Source organism: Schistocerca americana, chromosome 2, assembly GCF_021461395.2.
Source record: "Schistocerca americana isolate TAMUIC-IGC-003095 chromosome 2, iqSchAmer2.1, whole genome shotgun sequence".
NCBI lineage: Eukaryota > Metazoa > Arthropoda > Insecta > Orthoptera > Acrididae > Schistocerca > Schistocerca americana.
This window is the reverse complement of record NC_060120.1, coordinates 212,028,676-212,055,625: the sequence shown is the minus strand read 5'-3', so window position 1 is coordinate 212,055,625 and position 26,950 is coordinate 212,028,676. Positions and strand designations below refer to the sequence as shown.

The 26,950-nt window shown below is 44.3% G+C and overlaps 1 protein-coding gene across 1 annotated transcript in view; it reads right to left on the bottom strand.

The window, feature by feature from the left end:
• The window catches only part of LOC124593899 (nuclear receptor subfamily 2 group E member 1), a 90,505-nt gene that overhangs the window by 47,646 nt on the left and 15,909 nt on the right, over positions 1–26,950 (bottom strand). The window contains exon 2 of the mRNA XM_047132249.1: positions 17,797–17,892. Coding sequence (XP_046988205.1) covers positions 17,797–17,892 — 96 coding nt within the window. The remainder of the gene's footprint in view (positions 1–17,796; positions 17,893–26,950) is intronic.

Genomic DNA, 26,950 nt, shown 5'->3' with positions numbered 1-26,950 from the left:
TCAGCGCAGTTTAACATAGGTGTTTACCAGAAGACAGCTTCCGTGCGACTGTCTCTGGCTCAGAGCTGAGGCACAAAGTTCTCATCATGCTCACGGGAAATGTTGAATTCTTACTGGCAGCCAATCAGATCATCTGGAGCACTTCTATACTCGCCGTATTTCTAATATCAGACAACCAAATTACCGCAAGTAATTTACACTAGAAATCTCGTAATTCCGAAACTAAATAAAATTTAATGAAAACAAAATATGATTCCTTTCCACAAAATAAATTACTAATAAATTTAATACTTCTGGCTGGCTTTTACAAAATCAAGCTCACTCGGACATACGCCACAAATTACCCAACTGCACAACAACGTTTTCACGCATACATTTACATAGTTTTAATAAAATGTCACATTCTAACTTTACGTATGTTGTCCTCCATTCACTCTGTCTTTCCAAAACACTCACACAACCAAAAAAAGATGAAATAATATTTTTCTAAAGCACTTTTAATTGCGTCAGAGCCGGCCTATGTGGCCGAGCGGTTCTTGGCGCTTCAGTCTGGAACCGCGCAACCGCTACGGTCGCAGGTTCAAATCCTGCCTCGGGCATGGATGTGTATGATGTCCTTAGGTTAGTTAGGTTTAAGTAGTTCTAAGTTCTGGGGGACTGATGACCTCAGCTGTTCCCAAGTCCCATAGTGCTCAGAGCCATGTAGCCATGTAGCCAATTGCGTCAGAAATCGGTGTTAATGAAACTTCCTGAAAATTAGATTATATGAACCTATCCTCTTGGTTGTACTTTCAGGTGATACTATAGATGAATACATTACAGTCCCTAACACCGTTTGACAATGCCAGCACGGTTATTACGTGTTTCATATCTTCGAAAATATTGAAGTTATTGATTTGAAATGTTAACAGCATGGTTGTGTTATCCATGGAATTTGGTACAAAGTATGAAAAAGATCGATTAATATTTAATAGTACTTCTTCAGATTCATAGAGAGTATGTGTAGCGTACCGCACGCAGCAGCAATCAAGTACAAGAAGGCTCGCTCGGCCCAGTAGCCAAAGTCAGCTGTGTCAGCGTGAGAACCAAAATATGCTCTTCTCCCGGCTCCACTACAAGCTACGCTTTCAATGCAAGAAGACAACTAGCAATAATTTGCTACGTTACAATACCAAAGATGACCGAAACAGATATTAATGTTAGTGGTGTTAAGGAACACCTGAAATAACTTAAGTTTAACACAACTTCAGGGACCGATAGAATCCTTATCAGATTCTATGATGACTTTGCTGCTTAGTTAGTACTTATTTTAACTATCATTACCATATATCCTTCGAACAAAAAGAAGTGCTCAGTATTTAGAAGAAAATGCAAGCCACGCCCATGTACAAGCAGGGCGGTAGAAATGGTCCACAAAACTACCAAATGGTTCAAATGGCTCTGAGCACTGTGGGACTTAGAACTACTTAAACCTAACTAACCTAGGGACAGTACACACATCCATGCCCCAGGCAGGATTCGAACCTGCGACCGTAGCAGCAGCGCGGTTCCGGACTGAAGCGCCTAGAACCGCTTGGTCACAACGGCCGGCTACAAAACTACTGTCCGTTATCCTTAACATCGATTTGTTGTAGATCTCAGGATGTATTCTGATCTCAGATATGATGAGGTATCTCGAAGAGAATGACCTCTTCGATGCCAACCAGCATAGACTCCGAAAACATGGAACATGTCAAACCCAACTCGCAGTTTTCTCACTGACATGTTGACTGAAAGCCTTGGATCAAAGTAGACAGGTAGATCTACATCTACATCTATACTCCGCGAGCCACCTTACGGTGTGTGGCGGAGGGTACTTATTGTACCACTATCTGATCCCCCCTTCCCTGTTCCATTCACGAATTGTGCGTGGGAAGAACGACTGCTTGTAAGTCTCCGTATTTGCTCTAATTTCTCGGATCTTTTCGTTGTGATCATTACGCGAGATATATGTGGGCGGTAGTAATATGTTGCCCATCTCTTCCCGGAATGTGCTCTCTCGTAATTTCGATAATAAACCTCTCCGTATTGCGTAACGCCTTTCTTGAAGTGTCCGCCACTGGAGCTTGTTCAGCATCTCCGTAACGCTCTCGCGCTGACTAAATGTCCCCATGACGAATCGCGCTGCTTTTCGCTGGATCATGTCTATCTCTTCTATTAATCCAACCTGGTAAGGGTCCCATACTGATGAGCAATACTCAAGAATCGGACGAACAAGCGTTTTGTAAGCTACTTCTTTCGTCGATGAGTCACATTTTCTTAGAATTCTTCCTATGAATCTCAACCTGGCGCCTGCTTTTCCCACTATTTGTTTTATGTGATCATTCCACTTCAGATCGCTCCGGATAGTAACTCCTAAGTATTTTACGGTCGTTACCGCTTCCAATGATTTACCACCTATGGCATAATCGTACTGGAATGGATTTCTGCCCCTATGTATGCGCATTATATTACATTTATCTACGTTTAGGGAAAGCTGCCAGCTGTCGCACCATGCATTAATCCTCTGCAGGTCCTCCTGGAGTACGTACGAGTCTTCTGATGTTGCTACTTTCTTGTAGACAACCGTGTCATCTGCAAATAGCCTCACGGAGCTACCGATGTTGTCAACTAAGTCATTTATGTATATTGTAAACAATAAAGGTCCTATCACGCTTCCCTGCGGTACTCCCGAAATTACCTCTACATCTGCAGATTTTGAACCGTTAAGAATGACATGTTGTGTTCTTTCTTCTAGGAAATCCTGAATCCAATCACAAACCTGGTCCGATATTCCGTAAGCTCGTATTTTTTTCACTAAACGTAAGTGCGGAACCGTATCAAATGCCTTCCTGAAGTCCAGGAATACGGCATCAATCTGCTCGCCAGTGTCTACGGCACTGTGAATTTCTTGGGCAAATAGGGCGAGCTGAGTTTCACATGATCTCTGTTTGCGGAATCCATGTTGGTTATGATGAAGGAGATTTGTATTATCTAAGAACGTCATAATACGAGAACACAAAACATGTTCCATTATTCTACAACAGATTGACGTAAGCGAAATAGGCCTATAATTATTCGCATCTGATTTATGACCCTTCTTGAAAATGGGAACGACCTGCGCTTTCTTCCAGTCGCTAGGTACTTTACGTTCTTCCAGCGATCTACGATAAATTGCTGATAGAAAGGGGGCAAGTTCTTTAGCATAATCACTGTAGAATCTTAAGGGTATCTCGTCTGGTCCGGATGCTTTTCCGCTACTAAGTGATAGCAGTTGTTTTTCAATTCCGATATCGTTTATTTCAATATTTTCCATTTTGGCGTCCGTGCGACGGCTGAAGTCAGGGACCGTGTTACGATTTTCCGCAGTGAAACAGTTTCGGAACACTGAATTCAGTATTTCTGCCTTTCTTCGGTCGTCCTTTGTTTCGGTGCCATCGTGGTCAACGAGTGACTGAATAGGGGATTTAGATCCGCTTACCGATTTTACATATGACCAAAACTTTTTAGGGTTCTTGTTTAGATTGTTTGCCAATGTTTTATGTTTGAATTCGTTGAATGCTTCTCTCATTGCTCTCTTTACGCTCTTTTTCGCTTCGTTCAGCTTTTCCTTATCAGCTATGATTCGACTACTCTTAAACCTATGATGAAGCTTCCTTTGTTTCCGTAGTACCTTTCGTACATGATTGTTATACCACGGTGGATCTTTCCCCTCGCTTTGGACCTTAGTCGGTACGAACTTATCTAAGGCGTACTGGACGATGTTTCTGAATTTTTTCCATTTTTGTTCCACATCCTCTTCCTCAGAAATGAACGTTTGATGGTGGTCACTCAGATATTCTGCGATTTGTGCCCTATCACTCTTGTTAAGCATATATATTTTCCTTCCTTTCTTGGCATTTCTTATTACACTTGTAGTCATTGATGCAACCACTGACTTATGATCACTGATACCCTCTTCTACATTCACGGAGTCGAAAAGTTCCGGTCTATTTGTTGCTATGAGGTCTAAAACGTTAGCTTCACGAGTTGGTTCTCTAACTATCTGCTCGAAGTAATTCTCGGACAAGGCAGTCAGGATAATGTCACAAGAGTCTCTGTCCCTGGCTCCAGTTCTGATTGTGTGACTATCCCATTCTATACCAGGTAGATTGAAGTCTCCCCCTATTACAATAGTATGATCACGAAACTTCTTCACGACGTTCTGCAGGTTCTCTCTGAGGCGCTCAACTACTACGGTTGCTGATGCAGGTGGTCTATAGAAGCATCCGACTATCATATCTGACCCACCTTTGATACTTAACTTAACCCAGATTATTTCACATTCGCATTCGCTAATAACTTCACTGGATATTATTGAATTCTTTACTGCTATAAATACTCCTCCACCATTGGCGTTTATCCTATCCTTGCGGTATATATTCCATTCTGTGTCTAGGATTTCGTTACTGTTCACTTCCGGTTTTAACCAACTTTCCGTTCCTAATACTATATGCGCACTATTTCCTTCAATAAGAGATACTAATTCAGGAACCTTGCCCTGGATACTCCTGCAGTTTACCAATATTACGTTAACTTTTCCTGTTTTTGGTCTCTGAGGACGGACGTTCTTTATCAACGATGATAATGTCCTCTCTGGTAAGCCGTCAGGTATTTTATCGTTTCGCCCAAGGGGGGGTCCCTCTAACCTAAAAAACCCCCGTGTGCACGCCACACGTACTCTGCTACCCTAGTAGCGGCTTCCGGTGTGTAGTGCACGCCTGACCTGTCTAGGGGGGCCCTACAGTTCTCCACCCAATAACGGAGGTCGATGAATTTGCAACCATTATAGTCGCAGAGTCGTCTGAGCCTCTGGTTTAGACCCTCCACACGGCTCCAAACCAGAGGACCGCGATCGACTCTGGGCACTATGCTGCAGATATTAAGCTCAGCTTGCACTCCGCGTGCGATGCTGGTTGTCTTCACCAAATCAGCCAGCCGCCGGAAGGAACCAAGGATGGCCTCAGAACCCAAGCGGCAGGCGTCATTCGTTCCGACATGTGCTACTATCTGCAGCCGGTCACACCCAGTGCGTTCAATAGCTGCCGGAAGGGCCTCCTCCACATTACGGACGAGACCCCCCGGCAAGCACACCGAGTGCACACTGGCATTCTTCCCCGACCTACCCGCTATTTTCCTGAGGGGCTCCATAACCCGCCTAACGTTGGAGCTCCCTATAACTAATAGGCCCGCCCTCTGTGACTGTCGGGACCTTGCCGGAGAATCGGCCACTGGCCCAACAGGCGAGGCATCCTGTGGTGGCTCGGAAACGATGTCATCACCACTAGGAAGCACCCCGTACCTGTTGGAAAGGGGTAAGGCAGCTGCCACGCGGCCAGATCCCACCTTCGCCTTTCGGCCAGGCACGCGCGAGCCCACCACTGTCCGCCATTCACCCTGGAGTGATGGCTGACCGGTAAGATGCTCACTGCCGGAAGACGCAGCGACATCAGGGGTTCCATGTGATTCCAAGGCCACCGAAGTAGGCATAGGTCTCACCACAGTTGCCCCAACGCCACTACGAGCCGACGCCTGCGCCTCGAGCTCGATGAGCCTAACAGACAAAGCCTCCACCTGCCCCCGAAGAGTGGCCAATTCTCCTTGCGTCCGCTCACAACAACCACAGTCCCTACACATGACTATGTTTACCCTACTCTATACGGTGACAAATTCCCAAGATAATCTTCTGATGAGCTACTCTGATAATCAAGAAACACTCACTGAAATACGAGACGCGAAAACTACGCTAGGTTTTCCCAGAAAAACTATTTAAAAGCTAAGCGCAGCAAATAAGTACAAAAACGCTTTATACAAACAGTACTCGCTGCTGCTGGTGCTCTCGCTCTGGCTGTCACAAGACAACTGCTGATTCAAGTGACTAGTGGCTAACGGCCGCGAAACAAACAAAAGACGGTTTTAGGGCGCTTTCTGTTCTAAACGATCAAGAAAACACTAAGAAATCTAACACGAAAACTACGTAAAGTTTTATCAAGAACTGTTAGTTACTATGCAGAGCAGATAAACACAAATAGAATCCCTTCCTTAGTGGAAGGTCGTAAACAAAATGCAAAATAAACGCTTTATACAAACAGTACTCGCTGCTGCTGGTGCTCTCGCTCTGGCTGTCACAAGACAACTGCTGATTCAAGTGACTAGTGGCTAACGGCCGCGAAACAAACAAAAGACGGTTTTAGGACGCTTTCTGTACTAAACGATCAAGAAAACACTAAGAAATCTAACACGAAAACTACGTAAAGTTTTATCAAGAACCGTTAGTTACTATGCAGAGCAGATAAACACAAATAGAATCCCTTCCTTAGTGGAAGGTCGTAAACAAAATGCAAAATAAACGCTTTATACAAACAGTACTCGCTGCTGCTGGTGCTCTCGCTCTGGCTGTCAAAGAGCATTTGACTCACCACCACAGCCGGCCGGAGTAGCCGAGCGGTTCTAGGCGCTACAGTCTGGAACCGCGCGACCGCTACGGTGGCAGGTTCGAATCCTGCCTCGGGCATGGATGTGTGTGATGTCCTTAGGTTAGTTAGGTTTAAGTAGTTCTAAGTTCTAGGGGACTGATGACCTCAGAAGTTAAGTCTCATAGTGCTCAGAACCATTTTTTCACCACCACATCTAAGCTAATCGTCAAAACTACTATTTTATGTGGTATCAAGTGAAATTTGTGACTGGATTGAGGATTTCTTGGTATGGAGGACGCAGTGTGATATCTTGAATGAGTCATCGCAGAAGCAGAAGTAACTTCCGAGTGTCGGGAACCTCGCTCTTCGTGTAATATGTTGACCCTACATTACTAAACCCTCGTAAAATTTACGATTGCAGTTGGTACCAATTTGTACTTCCCACCAACCTGGTAATGCCAGTATAAGGTGTAAAACAGGACATTTTTCACTTATTTTGTATGGGACGTACCATTCCAGACCTGATAATCGTAATTAATTAGCGCATAAACTATAAATTACGACGTCTTTTGAATAAAATATGGAGAAGTAATACAAAAGTAGAAACGGGGGGGAAATGCAAAATTGCGGATTTATTTCTTGGGAAATGAAGACTAAATTTCGTTTTTGTTGCGTGTTTGTGTGGAGAAAATGAAATGCATAAAAAGAACCCCTATGTATTCTAGGGCGTAGAATCACATTCAAAAATCATGAGAATATGAAATAGGCACCAGAGAAGAAGGGTCAAAGGGTATTCAAGCACTACACCCGGTGGAGAGTAGATTGAAACAACACTTAAGGCTGTAGTACACTATTATTACACGTAACTAGGAACAGAATAACAGGACGTACCTACAAATAACCAATGTGGCCACCGTCTAAGATAGAGTCAAACAAGCTAATACGAAGAAAGCATGGCTATCGACGTCGTGGCTGTCGATAGTCGCCACACAATCTAAAATGTTCAGCGAGGACTTCCTGTCATCCGTGTCTATGTGCTCATTTGAATTGTGATTGTCGTTGGCGCTGTTTATTGACTGGGCTGCCGTAATTACAAATCAGTGCCGCGCCAGCAATTGTTCCAGTGGCAGGGCGCGTGCACACGCGAAACAAAACGGTCAACAAGCTGCGAGCTGAGTCAGAGGGGGTAAGCGTGCAGCGCCACGTGCGACCTCTCGCCACCTGCGCCTTAACTACACGGCCGGCCGATAAACATTGACAAATGCGCCGCTGCATAATTCAGCGGGCGGCGCTGGCCTCTGATTGGCAGGCGCGCGTGCCGCCGCTGCCCCCACCGCTGCACTCCAGTCACCGCTAATGGGTGGCGCTCCGAGCCGACGGTCGCTCAGTTGTCGAGTTACGCCCACCCGCCACTTCGATGTTGGCGCCTTTTCAATGATTCATGGCTTCTGTTCCGTCGTGGCCGTAAATCTTTATTATCTGGACTCGGTTCGCACCACATTGCCTTCGGCGTGACACGCTCAAGTTTCTGGGCTTATACGACTCGGACCGCACAAAGAAGTCCGTTCCCGTCCGTCTTTACTGCTGTGCACAAAGGGCACGTCTACCACAGTACTACGAATGCCCTTTCGCTTCAGCTGCATAAAATATGTACACATATTTTTTACATCGTACACTCACTTCTAGTTACAACAATGGAAGAACAAAATTTCGTAATACAGTCTCCTTAAATAAGTTCTTTTTGACAGTGAGATTTGTTATGCAATTATGACATCGACACAAGCACCGAAATGTCAATTGTCTTTATTTTTTTATTTTATTCATTTTTACTGTACCGTGCCTCAATCGGTAAAAATGGAACCTTCGGAGGATCCCTTTGTTGGCCGTCCTTTCTTCTGTCTGGCCGACCATTAACAATCCTTTTCCTCAGGAATGGATAGATGTAACAAGTTGAAACTTATGTCACATACGTTCCCTTGGAGGTGTAAAAAGTATAACCTTCTAAGACAATATGCTTAAAAGCTGCGACCATTTATGTCGTACATTTTCATACTTGCAAAATCACTCATTAAAACCTATAGGATACTTACCGTCGACCTAGAATCGTGAAATGTGTCAAGAAGCAAAGTTTTAGTGTACAAGTAAAGGTAAAAAAAATCCGAAAATTGTCAATTTGTAATTATATCGCACGAAAAAAATTATTTGTTACCTTTTATCCGTCTGTCTGTCTGTCCATCAGTTAAGATCCTTTTTCCACAGGAACGGGTAGACGTATCAAGTTCAAACTTATGTCACATACTAAGGTTAACAGTCCCTCGACAGCGTGAAAAATATAAGCTTCTAAGTCAATGCAATTAGAAGATACCGCCATTTATATTACACATTTTGATACATGCAAACTCACTCATCAAAATCCTTAGGGTACTTCCCGTTGACCTAAAATCATGAACTTTGGTTGAAACGAAGGTTCCACAGTAAAATTAAAGGAATAATCTAAAAATTATTAAATTAGAATTATATCACATAAACATATCTTCTTGCCATTAGAAATTACATTACATTAATCATTCATCAAAAGCATAATAGAAAAATATTGCCGCCTGCTAACATAAATTGTAAGTTGTACTCATGTCTTACAGTTAGTAAGTAAATAAAAATATTTTACTATCTCTTTTCTCTCTATGTATATAATCTGTAGTCGCCTGCTTGCTTCTTTTTGTACGTCTGGGCTTGTCTCCGGAACTAAAGTAAATTTTTTGATACAGTCTTGGAATTCCCAGGATCGGTATCTATGTCAGTATCGATATCGATAACAGGAAAAAGATCATCCAAATTTTGTATTCCCCGGATGGACGTACTATTTATAAGCTATTCAGCGCCGAGTCCAACTCGCACTTGACCAATTCGTTTTTTTTTTAATTACTTGAATTTACTCTTAAAATTTACTGCTACTGTATGTACTACATGTCCTTTTCCGCCTCCATTGTTGTTATAAGTGATTTTGGTAGTATTTAATACTTATGTTAAAATGACCATTTCCGAATAAAGATTTAGTGAAGCATAGATTATATAAAAAAATTAACATCTCTTGTTATATTTTCAGTTCAATTGTCTTCTTCTGTGGGGAGAAGTAGAAAACGAACACAAAGTTTACTTCTTGAGCACCTTTAGCATCTATCAGATGAAAAACCAGATCACTGGCGCAATTATAACACTGAGATCAGACAATAAAAGGTAACTACATAAACAAAATTTCGTGTAGGTAAAATTACTCAATTGATATTATAAAGTTTTTGTCCAAAAATTATAATCTTCTGTCCCTGTCAATCTGTCATTAGGTTTAATTAGTGAGTAGTTGATCTTAGCGATTTCAAATATCTGCGGTCACATGTTCTTCTGTGTATTAATACTTCTGAAATTTTTGTTACATGGAATTGTTGAACCCGGACTAATGCAGACAAGAGAAAATTCAGGTGGAGATAAGAAAGAATCCAATCACAAACACCGCTGGATCCAAAACGCAAGCTTATGAATTACTTTTTTTTTTTGGTCATTGCTGTAGCAAATTGCACATTGAGGTTTATTGGTAGAAATTTCAGCTTTAAAAGTTATTAGCAATTACAGAATAAAACCGTTCAGATTTCATTTAATTGTAGTAACAGATGTCGTAAGAAAGAATTTCTGTAATGGTGAAACACGTAGCATTGATGTTCCATTTCGAACGTTGCGCTCCGATATTGTTCCACGCAGCGCGATCGAACATTCTTGAACCTGACTAGTAGTTAATTTAAGGCCTAGCTCCATTATTTCATTCATGAATACTGCCGATAAAAGAACCTGTTTCTAAACTTTTTTTTCGACATGTAGGAGAGCTTCTGTAAAGTTTGGAAGGTAGGAGACCAGGTACTGGCAGAAGTAAAGCTGTGAGTACCGGCCGTGAGTCGTGCTTCGGTAGCTCAGATGGTAGAGCACTTGCCCGCGAAAGGCAAAGGTCCCGAGTTCGAGTCTCGGTCGGGCACACAGTTTTAATCTGCCAGGAAGTTTCATAGAGACAATTGCTTAGAAAATGAGCAATCGCAAATACATCAAACCAGTGTTCATATATATTTGTACACTGCCACGAATAACATCCTAGAAATCCTGATGGTGGGGGATGAGTGTGGGGGTTTAGGTGCGTTTGAAGGTCACTTTTGTACGTTTTTTTTCTTGAATAACTCCAAAACTGTTGCCTCCAGCGTAAACGTAACCCAATAAAAAATGTAACTACACGAAACTTCCTACAAAAAAGTTTCCGTTCGTTTTTTCTTTGTGCGTAGCAAGCGGGAGAACATGAAAATCTCGCGAAGGACAGAAATAACATTGCCTAAAACGACAGCTGTGGGGGCAGCTGAATTACCTGCCTGAAATAATCCTCTCAGTATATCAAAGTTTTGTATCGTGGCTCTAATTGTGTAATGTTTATAATGCTGTATCCTGTGAGCCGATTATTACGGCAAAAAAAGAATGCAACATTCACAGACTGTGCTCTTTAGCTGTTATTCTCCTCCGTCTTCTCTAGAGCAAACGATTGTCGTGAACACTGGTTTGATGCTGTTCATTTTTGGAACACAGCCTACGACCAGCTTAGAGACAGAAGTGGTGACACTTTCTGCAGGACCTGACCATCTTTTTGCAAGAGAATGCTCAAGCACGTACAGTGCAAGCGGTTACTGATTTGTTTGACTGATGGGGCTGCTAAGCGGTATACCACTTACTGCACTCCCCTGACGTAAGCCCTCGTGAGTTCAAATCGATTTTTAAACTGAAGGAAACACTTCACGTTATTCGCTTCAGAACTGCTACAAATTGATCGGGCAATAGACCGCGCCGCTCGAACTGTCAACACAACTGGCACTGCTAAGAATATCCTACGATTTCCACATCGCTGGCAACAGGTTATACACAATGCTGGTGACTGCTTTGAAGGTCAGTAAAACTTTGAAACACCTACCTATTTTGTATGAGCTGTAAATAAATATTTGCCACAGTTAAAGTTACAACCCTCGTATGAAAAGCAAAGAGCTCGCAGTAGAATGGTTCCACTGTCAGAAGTATCGGGACGATTTTCGCTTCTAACTTTAGGTTCCGTCGTTTCTGGATCTTACTCCAAATAACTACAGTTACTCTTCTCCATCATCCCTGAAAGTTTGTAAGATAAACATTGAATATCCTCGCATTCGCGTACAAGTTTACTTTCAACGATAATTATTGTGCATCTCCCCTTTTAGTAAAAAGAAAAACAAAACTTGTGCTTATCCGCTCAGTTTCGCCCCATTGGGACGTTTGAGTGTTCTAGCAATGTTCTATCAATCATATTTCTTTCCCTCAACATTTGTACTGTGCATCTCTTGGGTCCAAGAAGAATCTATGACATCTATATTCTTGTATCAACAACATTACATTCTCTTCTGTCCGCCGCATCGCTCACGCAACCCATGTCAACAATAAAAGTAGGCACCAGAGTAGGCGGAACATTCCTGTCCTGTTAACGTCGAAGGTAATATAAAGCGAACTACCGTCGATGGTGCACTTAAAGACAGATTACCAGGGGAACACGAGTGAACAGCAGCGAATGGGAAACGAATACGATCGATTGTGCTCTCGGCTAGCTCTTAACCAGTGTCAATTCTCGTTCGTTGATGCTTGTTCGCCTGTGTTCCCTTCGATGTAAACCAGACTTTAAACACACACGGCAGTTTTTCTGTTGCCAGAGGCTTAGCGACATTTCAGTCACTGACTCGGACTTGCTGCGGCGAAAGAAGGAGAAGAGGAACTTCAAACAGGCGGATCCAACTGACTGTTTCCATCAAAAACCTCCGATACATTTCAGAAATAGAAATAAAAACATCCGCGAGTGGCTAATTGGCGATACCTGTGAATTTGGATTTGAGCAGCTGTGTGAAGCGGGTGTAGTGAATAAAGTGCGCTCGATAGAAGAAGTGAACGAAACGAGGCGATTTAGGAACTAAATGAGCTAATCTGTTGTTAGAGAATGCAGGACACAATTCGTTTCACTATATCGATGCATTGATGCACAGGAAAAAGAAAACCGTCGTCCATAAAAACTGAATAAAACTTATAGAAATTTGACGTCGCTTCCCGAATGTAAACTGGAAGTAAATAATAACATCAGTTTTCGGCGGGTGACGCGTGAGAAATTCAATGGGCTTTCAAATGTTACATGTAGCATAAGCCTATTTTGTAAAAACGCTAAACACCATACTCCAGTAAAAACATATGTATTTTGAATCATGCGTGCGTTTCAGCAATCCGTGAAGTCTCCTGGTCGCGTTCATACAGATAATTTTGAGTTTGCTCTGTATCTACACATGTTGTAAATTAAAGTCCCCCTCAGCATTTTTCTATCTTTACGTAAAAGACAATCTCAGGAACTACTGTAGAGATTTTGATAGTTTTCATTAATAGATAGGCTGATTGACTAGAAAGTTTTGTGTATGTAATTTATAATTATGGTAATTGATGGGAGTGTAATATACGAGGCTTTTTGGTCATCAGTCTTCTGACTGATTTGATGCGGCACGCCACAAATTTCTCTATTGTGCCAAAATCTTCATCTCAGAGTAGCACTTGCAACCTCCGTCCTCAATTATTTGCTGGCTGTTTTCCAGTGTCTGTCATCCTCTACAGTTTTTGCCCTGTGCAGCTCCATCTAGTACCAAGGAAGTCATTCCCTGATGTCTTAACAGGTGTTCTATAGTCCTGTCCCATCTCCTTATCAGTGTTTTTCACATAGTCCTTTCCTCTCCGATTCTGCGCAGAACCTCCTTATTCCTTACCTTATCACTCCACCTAATTTTCATCATTCGTCTGTAGCACACATCTCAAATGCTTCCATTCTCTTCTGCTCCGGTTTTCCCACAGTCCATGTTTCACTACCATACAATGCTGTCCTCCAGACGTACATTCTCAGAAATGTCTCCCTCAAATTAAGGCCTATGTTTCATACTAGTAGACTTCTCTTGGCCATAAATGCCCTTTTTGCCATTGCTAGTCTGCTTCTGATGTCCTTCTTCCTCCGTCCGTCATTGGTTATTTTACTTCCTGGGAAGCATAATTCCTTAACTTCATCTTGTTCGTGACCAGCAATCCAGGTGTTAAGTTTTTCGTTGTTCTCATTTCTGCTACTTCTCATTACTTTCGTCTTTCTCAGATTTATTCTCAGTCTGTATTCTGTACTCATTGGATTCATCATTCCATTCAGCAGATCATGTAATTCTTCTTCATTTTCCCTCAGGATAGCAATTTCATCAGTCAATCGTATCATTGGTATCCTTTCACCTTGAATTTTAATTCCACTCCAGAATATTCCTTTTATTTCTATCATTGCTTCTTCGATGTACAGATTGAACAGTAGGGGCGAAAGGCTACACCCCACTCTACCCTTTTTAATCCGAGCACTTCGTTCTTGGTCGTCCACTCTTATTATTCCCTCTTGGCTCTTGTACATGTTGCATATTACACGTCTCTCCCTACAGTTTACTCCTATTTTTCTCAAAACTTAGAACATCTTCTTCATTTTATACTATCGAATGCTTTTTCCAGGTCGACAAATGCTATGAACGTCTCTTGATTTTTCTTTAGTCTTGCTTCCATCATCGACCGAAACGTCAGAATTACCTCTCTTGTGCCTTTACCTTTCTAAAGTCAAACTGATCGTCGTCTAGCACATACTCAATTTTCCTTTCCACTCTTATGTATATTATTCTTGTCAGCAACTTGGGTGCAAGAGCTGTTAAGCTGATTGTGCGAAAATTCTCGAACTTGTCAGCTCTTGCAGTCTTCTGAATTGTGTGGATGATATTTTTCCGAAAGGCAGATGGTATGCATTCTACACACCAATGTGAATAGTCGTTTTGTTGCCACTTCTCCCAATGATTTTAGAAATTATGATGGAATGTTATCTACCCCTTCTGCCTTATTGGATCTAAAGTCCTCCAAAGCTCTATTAAATTCTGATTGTAATACTGGATCCCCTATCTTTTCTAAATCAACTCCTGATCGACTTCTCTATCACATCAGACAAATCTTCCTCCTCATAGGGACTCTCAGTGTATTCTTTCCACCTACCCACTCTCTCTCTCCCTCTCTCTCTTTCTCCTCTGCATTTAACAGTGGAATTCCCGTTGAACTCTTAATGTTATCAACCTTGCTTTTGACGTCACCGAAGGTTGTTTTGGCTTTCCTGTATGCTGAGCCTGTCATTCTTTTTCGATTTCTTCACATTTTTCATATAGCCACTTTGTCTTAGCTTTCCTGCGCTTCCTGTTTATTTCATTCCTCTGCGACTTGTATTTCTGTATTCCTGAATTTCCCTGAATATTTTTGTACTTCTTCCTTTCATCGATCAGCTTAAATATTTCATCTGTTAGCCATGGTTTCTTCGCGGTTACCTTCTTTGTACCTATGTTTTTCTTTCCAACTTCTGTGATGGCCCTTTCTAGAGATGTCCATTCCTCTTCAACTGTACGGCCTACTGAGCTATTCCTTATTGCTGTATCTATAGCGTTAGAGAACTTCAAACGTATCTCGTCATTCCTTAGTACTTCCGTATCCCACTTCTTTGCGTATTGATTCTTCGTGACTAATGTCTTGAACTTCAGCCTACTCTTCATCACTACTATATTGTGATCTGAGTATATCTGCTCCTGGGTACGCCTTACAATCCAGTATCTGTTTTCGGAATCTCTGTCTGACCATGATGATGTAATCTAACTGAAACCTTCCAGTATCACCCGGCCTTTTCCAAGTATACCTTCTCCTCTTGTGATTGTTTAAAAGAATATTCGCTATCACTAGCTGAAATTTATTACAGAACTCATTTAGTCTTTCTCCTCTCTCATTCCTTGTCCCAAGCCGATATTCTCCTGTAACCTTTTCATCTACTCCTTCCCCTAAAACTGGATACCAGTCTCCCATGACTATTAGTTTTTCATCTCCCTTTACATACTGTATTACTCTTTGAATATTCTCATATACTTCTCTATCTCTTCATCTTCAGCTTGCGACGTCGGCATGTATACCTGAACTATCGCTGTCGGTGTTGGTTTGCTGTCGATTCTAATTAGAACAACCCTATCACTGAACTGTTCACAGTAACACACTGTCTGTCCTACCTTCCTATTCATAAAGAATCCTATCCCTGTTATACCATTTTCTGTTGCTGTTCGTATTACCCTATACTCGTGTGACCAGAAATCCTTGTCTTCTTTCCATTTCACTTCACTCACCCTACTATAGCTAGATTGAGCCTCTGCATTTCCTTATCAGATTTTCTAGTTTCCCATACCACGTTCAAGCTTTTGACATTCCACGCCCCGACTCGTTGAACATTATCTTTTCATTGATTATTCAATCTTTTTCTCATGGTCATCTCCTCCTTGGCAGTCTCCTCCCAGAGATCCGAATGGGGTTTTTCAATTACAGGCCACATGTCCTGTGGATGCGCGTTACGTGTTTTTAATGCAGTGGTTTCCATTGCCTTCTGCATCCTCATTCCTTTGATCATAGCTGTTTCTTCCGCCTTTAGGGGTAGTTTTCCACCCCTAGGACAAGAGAGTGCCCTGAACCTCTGTCTCTCCCTGCCGTTGGCAGAATGAGGGTGACTTCTCATGCCGGACGTCTTATTAATCAAAATTTAAGCAGTGGCGGGTTTCGAACCCGGAACCGAGTACGTTTTGTTTACTAATCAAAGAAGCTAACCCCTTTTCTTTTTAATCCCATTTTGTTCGTGTTCGTTGTACTTGTTTGGGGCGGACGTCCCATGACTACCGTTCAAGTTTATCGTTGATACATTCACTCAGTTTTTTTATTACAGAGGGCAACCAGCCGTCTGACCCCCCTAGACCTCGGGAAAATTAATATACGAGTATGCACTGTTACTTGTTCCATATTTAATTTGCATTTGGAGTGACATCTTGTGGCAATGATGGCAGGTACAAGCTGGTCTGCCAAGGAGGAATCGCTGTCTGGCGGCAAAAGCGGTAAAGTAGACAGCTACCCCAACTCCAGAGAACAGCTAAGATTGACGCGAATCTATACATGTATACATACTTCCCTCACATAATATGAAATGAAGTTCCCCGCCGAGTTTTTCTGTCTGTATGTGATGGCTAATTTCAGGAACAACGATACTGTACTGATTCTGATACGGTTTTCCGTAGAAGATAGAATGGTTCACGATGAATGTTCGTGTATGTACACTGATCAGACAGAACATTATGACCACCTACCTAATAGCAGTCCGCAGCTCGTGGTCTCGCGGTAGCGTTCTCGCTTCTCGAGCACGGAGTCCCGGGTCCGATTCCCGGCGGGGTCAGGGATTTTCACCTGCCTCGAGATGACTGGGTGTTGTTGTGTCGTCTTCATCATCATCATTCATCCCCATTACGGTCGGAGGAGGGCAATGGCAAACCACCTCCACTAGGACCTTGCCTAGTACGGCGGTGCAGGTCTCCCGCATCGTTCGCCTACGCTATGTTAAGGAGTATGGGACTTCATCATCATCACCTAATAGCAGGTATGCCCACCTGTACCACGGATGACAGCGGCAACGCGTCGGGGCATGGAATCATGAGGCCTTGGTAGGTCGTTGGAGGGAGCTGGGACCACATCTGCACACACGAGTCACCTAATTCTCGTAAATTCCGGGGAGGGGGGCAATGAGCTCTGACGCCACGTTCAGTCGCATCCCATATATGTTCGATCGGGTTCAGATCTGGCGAATTGGGAGGGGGGGGGGTTCTGTACATCAATTGGAACTCGCCATTGTGTTCCTCGAACCGATCTATCACACTCCTGGAGTTTTGACATGGCACATTATCTTGTTGAAAAATACCACCGCCGTCGGAAAACATGATCGTCATGAAGGGGTGCACTTGGTCTGCAACCAGTGTACGATACTCTAGCCGTCATGGTGCCTTGTACGAACTCAACTGGACCCATGGATGCCACGTGAATGTTCACCAGAGTATAATGGTGGTCGCCAGATTGTCTCCGTCCCGCATACAGGTGTCAAGGAGCTGTTCCCCTGGAAGGCGACAGATTCCCGCCCTCCCAACGATATGATGAAGAAGATATCGAGGTCCATAAGACCATGCAAAGCTCTGCCACAGCGCCAAAGGCCAGCGCACCTTTCAGTCGAAGTTGCGAAGAGCGTAATGTTTTTTGTAAGGGTGGGTGGTGGCGACTGGCTGCTGTCGTGGCGTACTTCTCGCTGGCTACCCATCTGGCTCGTTGGTTTCAGAGACGAGATGCAGATACTGACCTGAGGTGTTCATGCGGACGGCGAAGCACTTCTGCAGGCGGCAGTGTGGGCACCAGTTGCGACGTGCCTTGTCCACCACGCAGCCTCCGCGGCCCGCTGCAACAACACACACCAGCCCATCATAACGATAGAAAGTATTGCTCGTTGTTTGCCATGACATTCCACTTAGCTGAGTATGTTCCCACTAGCGCTACAAATGTAACGACTAAATTTTGTAAATCATGCATTCGGTACTGTCGAGACACATACCCGTTACAGAGTATCCGTTACTCTTTATTTCAGTTACTAAAAGTCGTTACTGGCGTAGACATTACACGTGAATACTTTTTGGTAACCTAAGAAGTTGTAAATGTAACGGAGCTCTTGAATGTGAATGTGCCAATTGGATGGGTTCTCTTCCATACATAGGTTTCTCTCTTCTAGATACTGACGAACAGTTGAAGTTACAAGGTTCAAAATGGTTCAAATGGCTCTGAGCACTATGGGACTTAACATCTGAAGTCATCAGTCCCATAGAACTTAGAACTACTTAAATCTAAGGACATCACACACATCCATGCCCGAGGCAGGATTCGAGCCTGCGACCGTAGCAGTCGCGCGGTTCCGGACTGAAGCGCCTAGAACCGCTCGGCGAAGTTATAAGGGTCGAACTCGTTGTCCTCTAATGATTCCAGATTCAATCGCCACCACGCTGTTTCCCGCAGGTCACTGCAGGCAGGCACTCTAGTTCCGCCTTACGGCAGACGGCCTGCCACGTGCAGGGGTGGGGGTGAGGGAGAAGCAAAAATACGGAAACACCACAAACAAAGCACACTGCCATGCTGAATACGTTGAGGCAAAACCGTTAGCATTCAAAATATCTTCCAGTCGTCCCGGCGTTGACAAAAACAGGTCCTGTATGGTTTTCAAGGAACTCTTGTACTCCTTCCTGCAAATAGTGGCAAGTTGAGTTGAATATGACGGAAGAGGATAACGTTAACGCACCCTTCTTTCCAAAGTAGACCACGAAGACTCAATAATATTGAGAGCTGGTGATTTTGGTAGCCAGGTGAGATGCGACAGTTCATCTCGTGCTCATAAAACCAGTCCTGGACGATGAGTGCTGTGTGAACAGGGGCCCTGTCGTCTTGGAACACAGCATCACGTCTGCTGAGCAAACATTGTACCATGTGATGGTCCTGATGAGCTGTAATGGTTACATTATCCTTGGCAGCAATGAGACCTTGCGGAGTAGCTATGGGTCCCACGGAATACCATAATATTGCTGCTCAAACCATCGCCGAACCACCGGCATGTTTCCCTCTTGCGAGGTGAACTCTGCCAGAAGTTGGAGACAGTGTGAAACAAGGCTCATCCCACCAACTGACATTCTTTCACTGCGCAGTAGTGCAGGTTTTATAGCTACACTACTGGCCATTAAAAATTCCTACACCAAGAAGAAATGCAGATGATAAACGGGTATTCATTGGACAAATATATTTTACTAGAACTGACATGTGATTACATTTTCACGCAGTTTGGGTGCATAGATCCTGAGAAATTAGCACCCAGAACAACCGCCTCTGGCCGTAATAACGGCCTTGATACGCCTGGAAATTGAGTCAAACAGAGCTTCGATGGCGTGTACACGTACAGTTACCCATGCAGCTTCAACAGGATACCACCGTTCATCAAGAGTAGTTACTGGCGTATTGTGACGAGCCAGTTGCTCGGCCACCATTGACCAGACGTTTTCAATTGGTGAGAGATCTGGGGAATGTGCTGGTCAGGGCAGCAATCGAACATTATCTACATCCAGAAAGGCCCGTACAGGACCAGCAACACTCGGCCGTGCATTATCCTGCTGAAATGTAGGTTTCGCAGGGATCGAATGAAGGGTAGAGCCACGGGTTGTACCACATCTGAAATGTAACGTCCACTGTTCAAAGTGCCGTCAATGCGAACAAGAGGTGACCGAGACGTGTAACCAATGGCACCCCATATATCACGCCGGGTGATACGCCAGTATGGCGATGACGAATACGCGCTTCCAATGTGCGTTTAGCGCGTTGTCGCCAAACACGGATGCTACCATCATGATGTTGTAAACAGAACCTGGATTTATCCGAAAAAAATGACGTTTTGCCATTCGTGCACCCAGGTTCGTCGTTGAGTACATCATCGCAGGCGCTCCTGTTTCTAATGCAGCGTCAAGGGTAGCCGCAGCCATGGTCTCGCATCTGATAGTCCATGCTGCTGCAAAAGTCGTCGAACTGTTCGTGCAGATGGTTGTGGTCATGCAAACGTCCCCATATGTTGACTCAGGGATCGAGACGTGGCTGCACGATCCATTACAGCTATGCGGATAAGATTCCTGTCATCTCGACTGCTAGTGATACGAGGCAGTTGGGATCCAGCACGGCGTTCCGTATTATCCTCCTGAACCCACCTATTCCGTATTCTGCTAACAGTCATTTGATCTCGACCAACGCGACCAACAATGTCGCGATACGATAAACCGCAATCGCAATAGGCTACAATCCGACCTTTAGCAAACACGGAAACGTGATGGTACGCATTTCTCCTCCTTACACGAGGCATCACAACAACGTTTCAAGAGGCAACGCCGGTCAACTGCTGTTTGTGTATGAGAAACCGGTTGGAAACTTTCCTCACGTCAGCACGTTGTAGGTGTCGCCACCGGCGCCAACCTTCTGTGAATACTCTGAAAAGCTAATCATTTGCATATCACAGCATCTTCTTCCTGTCGGTTAAATTTCGCGTCTGTAGCACGTCATCTTCGTGGTGTAGCAATTTTAATGGCCAGTAGTGTACGTTTTCCTGTTACGAGCGTTTGCCTCAATGATGAGTGGTTTCGGAATCCCAGCTCGCTCTGTAATTCCCTGCGTATGGAGCACCTGTTGTTTTGGTACTGACAGTGTTCACGAGTGAGACATTCAGCTTTGCAGTGACTTTTGAGCAGATGACCTCTTACTTTTCGTCACAGTCATGTTCAATGACCGTCTGTCAACAGACACTTTCGTTCTCATTGTGACTTAGCGGATGATGATGTTTTCCCGTGATGGTTAGGCGTGTTCTGTAAGAATCTTGATGAAGAGTGTGCCTACCTCACGTTTCAATCCATTCGAAGATCGGGACACTGTCACATCAGAATGCCTCACAGATCTGGATATCGCACGATTCGACCAGCTGGTCTTATAAAGACTCGCAATGTTGCCCTTTTCAAGCCTCAGGTGCTGATTTCGCTGTCTGACACGAGTGCGGGGCATCTCCGTATCCTTTACAGTAATCATTCAAGATCTGACACTATTCATGCCCCACATATCTTCCAACAGGCCTGGTAACAACGCTAAACACAGACAACACTTACGAACTCTAACGAAATTAGAATTATATATTAATACCTTCAGCTGCTGACGGGCGTTGATATATATCAACGGGGACAGGTGAAAATGTGTGCCCCGACTGGGACTCGAACAGTGTTCTCCTGCTTACACGGCAGACGCTCTATACACCTGAGCCACAGAGGGCACAGAGGATAATGCGACTGCAGGGACTATCAAGCGCACGCCTCCCGCGAGATCCACATTCTCACCTTATACGTCCAGAAACTACATTCGTAGTGTCCCTACCCATAACACTCATTACTCGTGGAAGACATTTTTACCAAGTCCCGTAAGAGTTCAGGTAATACGTGTGCATCCGCACAGAAGAAGAAGGTCATGGCCGGAATTGCCAGAACTATATACTTACATGGATATGGTGTCTGTTCTTTCGGACACAGACACCATATACATGTAAGTACTTACGAACTCTGGTCGTCGTTCTACCTGTCACTGAGAATCGCTTTCTTTTACATACGCTCCGAAGTGTACAAATTTTTTTTGACGTCTGACCATATCTAATGGGTGCATAACTTTTTCGTGTTGCAATTTGTGTGCCACTGGAATGAAAACTTCCTGTCGAGCGAAGTCAGCATTCTGTCCTAATTACAGAGGCATCGTGTAATATCACACAACACCCGCCAGGGTAAGGGTCCGACTTACCATAGCAAAAATATTCGTCGCGAGCCCCGAATTTGTCACCCATGCATTTAAATGTAGTACAGGGACGGAGAAAAATATGGAAACAACAAAAGCACATCACATTATCATGCCTAATACGGTGTAGGAAAACTGTTACCATTCAAAACAGCTTCCTGTCAAATCGGAATGGATAAGTACTGGCAAGTTGAGGTAAAGACGATGTAGGTGCATAGCAGTCACACAACTACCCACCAAACTAGACCACAAAGGCCAAATAATGGCCGGCCGCAGTGGTCGAGCGGTTCTAGGCGCTTCAGTCTGGAAACGAGCGACCGCTACGATCGCAGGTTCGAATCCTGCCTCGTGCATGGATGTGTGTGATGTCCTTAGGTTAGTTAGGTTTAAGTAGTTCTAAGTTCTAGGGGACTGATGACCTCAGATGTTAAGTCCCATAGTGCTCAGAGCCATTTGAACCATTTTGAACCCAATAATGCAGTATTGAGATCCGATGACTGTGGTGGACAGGGAAGATGCGACAATTCATCCTCGTCCTGACAAAACCTATCGTGGGCGTCGAGAGGTGTCGTATTGGATCACACCATCACCATTGAGGAGCAAAATCTAATGTGGCATGGGATGGACCTTATCAGCCAAGATGGTCACATAATACTTGGCAATAAAGCGACTTTGCACAGTAACCATGGGGCCCATGGAACACCATGATATGGCTGCCCAATTAACGCTGAACTCCCGCCACGTTTCGCTCTCGGCAGCAAGCAGTATGCATCATAGGCTTTTGACGGCGTTCACCAGATGTAAACTCGACCAGAAATTGGAAACAGTGTGAAACAAGACTTATCCGATGAAATGACTTTCCTCCAATGCTCCATAATGTAGGTTTTATGGATTCGACACCACGGTTTCCTGCTACGGGTCATTTGCATCACTCTTGTGTGGTTTTGGAATTCCAGCTAGTCCTGAAATTCAACTTATAGAACTTCCTTGGTGTCGTTTGAATGGTGCAGGTTTCGGGATCGTGTGGAATTCAATTCTGCAGTGACTTCTGCAACTGTCATCCTCTTATTTCACCGCACAATCCTCTTCAGCGACCGTCTGTCACTATCTCTCAACACACACTCGTCGGCGTTGGGATTTAGAGAATGATGTTTTAGCGCTTCTCCTGTATACAGTATCCAGGGCGAGTCACTTAAGACGTAACACCCCTTTTATTTCGCAAGGTTCCAGACGTAGAAACCAGGTGATCTACAAATGATATTACGTCAAGGGGTACGTACTTTGGTGTATGATAAAGAGCTTTAATTCTTGTAAAGATCGAGTTAATCTAGGAACTATAATTTTTTTAGGTATAATTGTATACTTTTAAACGGAATCCGAAAACGCTTGAAAAGACGAGTAAACTGATATAATGCATGTTAATTTTGAAGCTGAAGCTCTTCTCAAAATATTCCGAGAAATATTCTGAAATGGAAGGCAAGTCGGACAGAATCAACTATTGCCTTGTAAACTGTCTCATGCCGGGCTACGTCGTTGTATATAGCCTTTCAAGTGTTTACTTGTCTGTACTGCAGAACTAGGAGGGTTCGACAGTGTCGTCTATCTTCAGGTCATTTCTGCTTCAACATTGTTGGAATGCTCACATGTGCACCGATGAGAAGTTAGACGTGCTACTTCAATCAGGCGAATTTCGAGAAATGCTGTCGAAACGGTTCGGCGATATAGGGGTGTCTATCCTGCCCTTAGTTTTCCGTCGCGGCAGGCAATTGGCCGCATTATTATTAAATAGAAATAATTATGCAGTTTCTTGCGAACGTTCTCCCTGTTCTTCTACATGACGTGCTATTGAATAAGCGACAATGAATGTGAGCCGAACAAGACGGTTGCCCAGTTCACTTTCGAACGGCGATTTCATAGATGTCTTACACTTGATGGTAAACAATATGAGTACATGTTTAACTAAAGTGTAAAAGTACGTTTCGTTAAGAAAAGTATTTGTTTTATGGGTAACATGACTTCAGCTATTCTGAATAAAATAGTTTGGTTTATTTAACGTGTATTTCATATAATTACAATTCAGAGTAGTATCTATACTCCTGGAAATGGAAAAAAGAACACATTGACACCGGTGTGTCAGACCCACCATACTTGCTCCGGACACTGCGAGAGGGCTGTACAAGCAATGATCACACGCACGGCACAGCGGACACACCAGGAACCGCGGTGTTGGCCGTCGAATGGCGCTAGCTGCGCAGCATTTGTGCACCGCCGCCGTCAGTGTCAGCCAGTTTGCCGTGGCATATGGAGCTCCATCGCAGTCTTTAACACTGGTAGCATGCCGCGACAGCGTGGACGTGAACCGTATGTGCAGTTGACGGACTTTGAGCGAGGGCGTATAGTGGGCATGCGGGAGGCCGGGTGGACGTACCGCCGAATTGCTCAACACGTGGGGCGTGAGGTCTCCACAGTACATCGATGTTGTCGCCAGTGGTCGGCGGAAGGTGCACGTGCCCGTCGACCTGGGACCGGACCGCAGCGACGCACGGATGCACGCCAAGACCGTAGGATCCTACGCAGCGCCGTAGGGGACCGCACCGCCACTTCCCAGCAAATTAGGGACACTGTTGCTCCTGGGGTATCGGCGAGGACCATTCGCAACCGTCTCCATGAAGCTGGGCTACGGTCCCGCACACCGTTAGGCCGTCTTCCGCTCACGCCCCAACATCGTGCAGCCCGCCTCATGTGGTGTCGCGACAGGCGTGAATGGAGGGACGAATGGAGACGTGTCGTCTTCAGCGATGAGAGTCGCTTCTGCCTTGGTGCCAATGATGGTCGTATGCGTGTTTGGCGCCGTGCAGGTGAGCGCCACAATCAGGACTGCATACGACCGAGGCACACAGGGCCAACACCCGGCATCATGGTGTGGGGAGCGATCTCCTACACTGGCCGTACACCACTGGTGATCGTCGAGGGGACACTGAATAGTGCACGGTACATCCAAACCGTCATCGAACCCATCGTTCTACCATTCCTAGACCGGCAAGGGAACTTGCTGTTCCAACAGGACAATGCACGTCCGCATGTATCCCGTGCCACCCAACTTGCTCTAGAAGGTGTAAGTCAACTACCCTGGCCAGCAAGATCTCCGGATCTGTCCCCCATTGAGCATGTTTGGGACTGGATGAAGCGTCGTCTCACGCGGTCTGCACGTCCAGCACGAACGCTGGTCCAACTGAGGCGCCAGGTGGAAATGGCATGGCAAGCCGTTCCACAGGACTACATCCAGCATCTCTACGATTGTCTCCATGGGAGAATAGCAGCCTGCATTGCTGCGAAAGGTGGATATACACTGTACTAGTGCCGACATTGTGCATGCTCTGTTGCCTGTGTCTATGTGCCTGTGGTTCTGTCAGTGTGATCATGTGATGTATCTGACCCCAGGAATGTGTCAATAAAGTTTCCCCTTCCTGGGACAATGAATTCACGGTGTTCTTATTTCAATTTCCAGGAGTGTATAAACACATTTGTCCTACAGCTGGTGTTTCACTTTTAAGAATCATTCAGGCGTCTCCAGGCAATGAGACATCAGGTATTATTATTATTATTATCAGTTTTAAACCTAATAAAGTTAATGAACTTGTTGTGTATGACTTTGTATACAATAGTAAGGAGAGGTGGGCTACTCAAATTGTATTTCTCCAAGTGAACGAAGACTCATTACAATTAATGCTGCAAGAAACATATTACAGCTATCACAATATAAAGTGGGATGAGACTAGCTGTACTAAGCACGAACGATGATATACTAGTTGAAGAGGCTCCAAGTGCAAGTGGGGTAAGCGGCTGCCGCCGGCCATCCTATATTGTTGAGGCAGGCGGCGTTCATGGTACAGAGCCACTGGAGGCATGGCTCAGTGGGCACACATCACTGGGTCCACCGGATCCTGCATGGTGGTTATCGGTGTCAGATGGAAACCTGCAATTCCGTTACCAACTTGGCGACGCTCGTGGCGTGGTATCGATATGTGACACAACAAAAGCAGTTAATTTTTTTCCTTGAATAAGGCTCTTTATCAGTATGAAATACGAATGGCCAACATCTCTGCTTTGGCTCTGACAAGTACGCGTCGAGAGGGAGGGTTAAAATGGAAAACTGTCTGCTGAAACTGTAGTTATTGCCACAAAAACCTGGAAATGGAAACACATTTGAAATAGTTTTCCTAAGCACCATCTGATGCATCAGAAGCTAGTGTATGCCATAGATCCATATACAAAAACCGCTGCTGATCTTTTATCTATGTCGTATAGGAAATGAGGTTCTTCTTAGTAGCGTAGGATTGTCTTGCTGCATTTAACGATGGAGCCTGGCACGAGGTTTCTCCTTGGTGGTTTTTGCAGCGCAATAGCTGACTATGGCCGCATTGATCTCCAAGTTTAGCACATTTCTCGGATTCTTTTGCAAGGGGTTTTAACCTGGAAATTAACAAGCATTACATCGTTTTACTCGTCTTCTCAAGCACTTTCACAGTCCGTTAAAAAGTATTTAAAAAAACCATACTTGCTTCAATATCTCGATCGATACAAGAGTTGGACCACTTATCACACAACAAAGTACGTGACCCTTATAGTACTGATATCTGGAACCATTCACGAAGTAAAATGAGTGTTACGTCGTTCATGGCTCGCCCTATACATCTTCGATATGATGGCTCTTCAAACACTATACATTTCAGCTACCGTAGCTACCGAAGCACTATACGAGCACCAACAATTTGACACAATGCACTCACAACTACACGGAACACTGTTGTGACTAAGACTGATGCAACGTACTGAAGGCACTGCACAAGTCCCACTCATGGTCAAATACAACATCGCCCCTGCAGGCGTGGCTAGAATCTGCATTTATGTTCAAGCACGCATTTCTCGCTGTTTTTACATATTTTTGTCCAGCCCCTGCATGTCAGCCTAATTATTACTGTGGCTATCGATAACTGGCACCTGTAACTCATATTTTCACAGACTATTATACGTGATGCCAAGAGGGCAGCAAACGGCTTACCTTCTAATCTGCAATCTATTCTAACCAACGAGGAGAAATATATGCTACCATT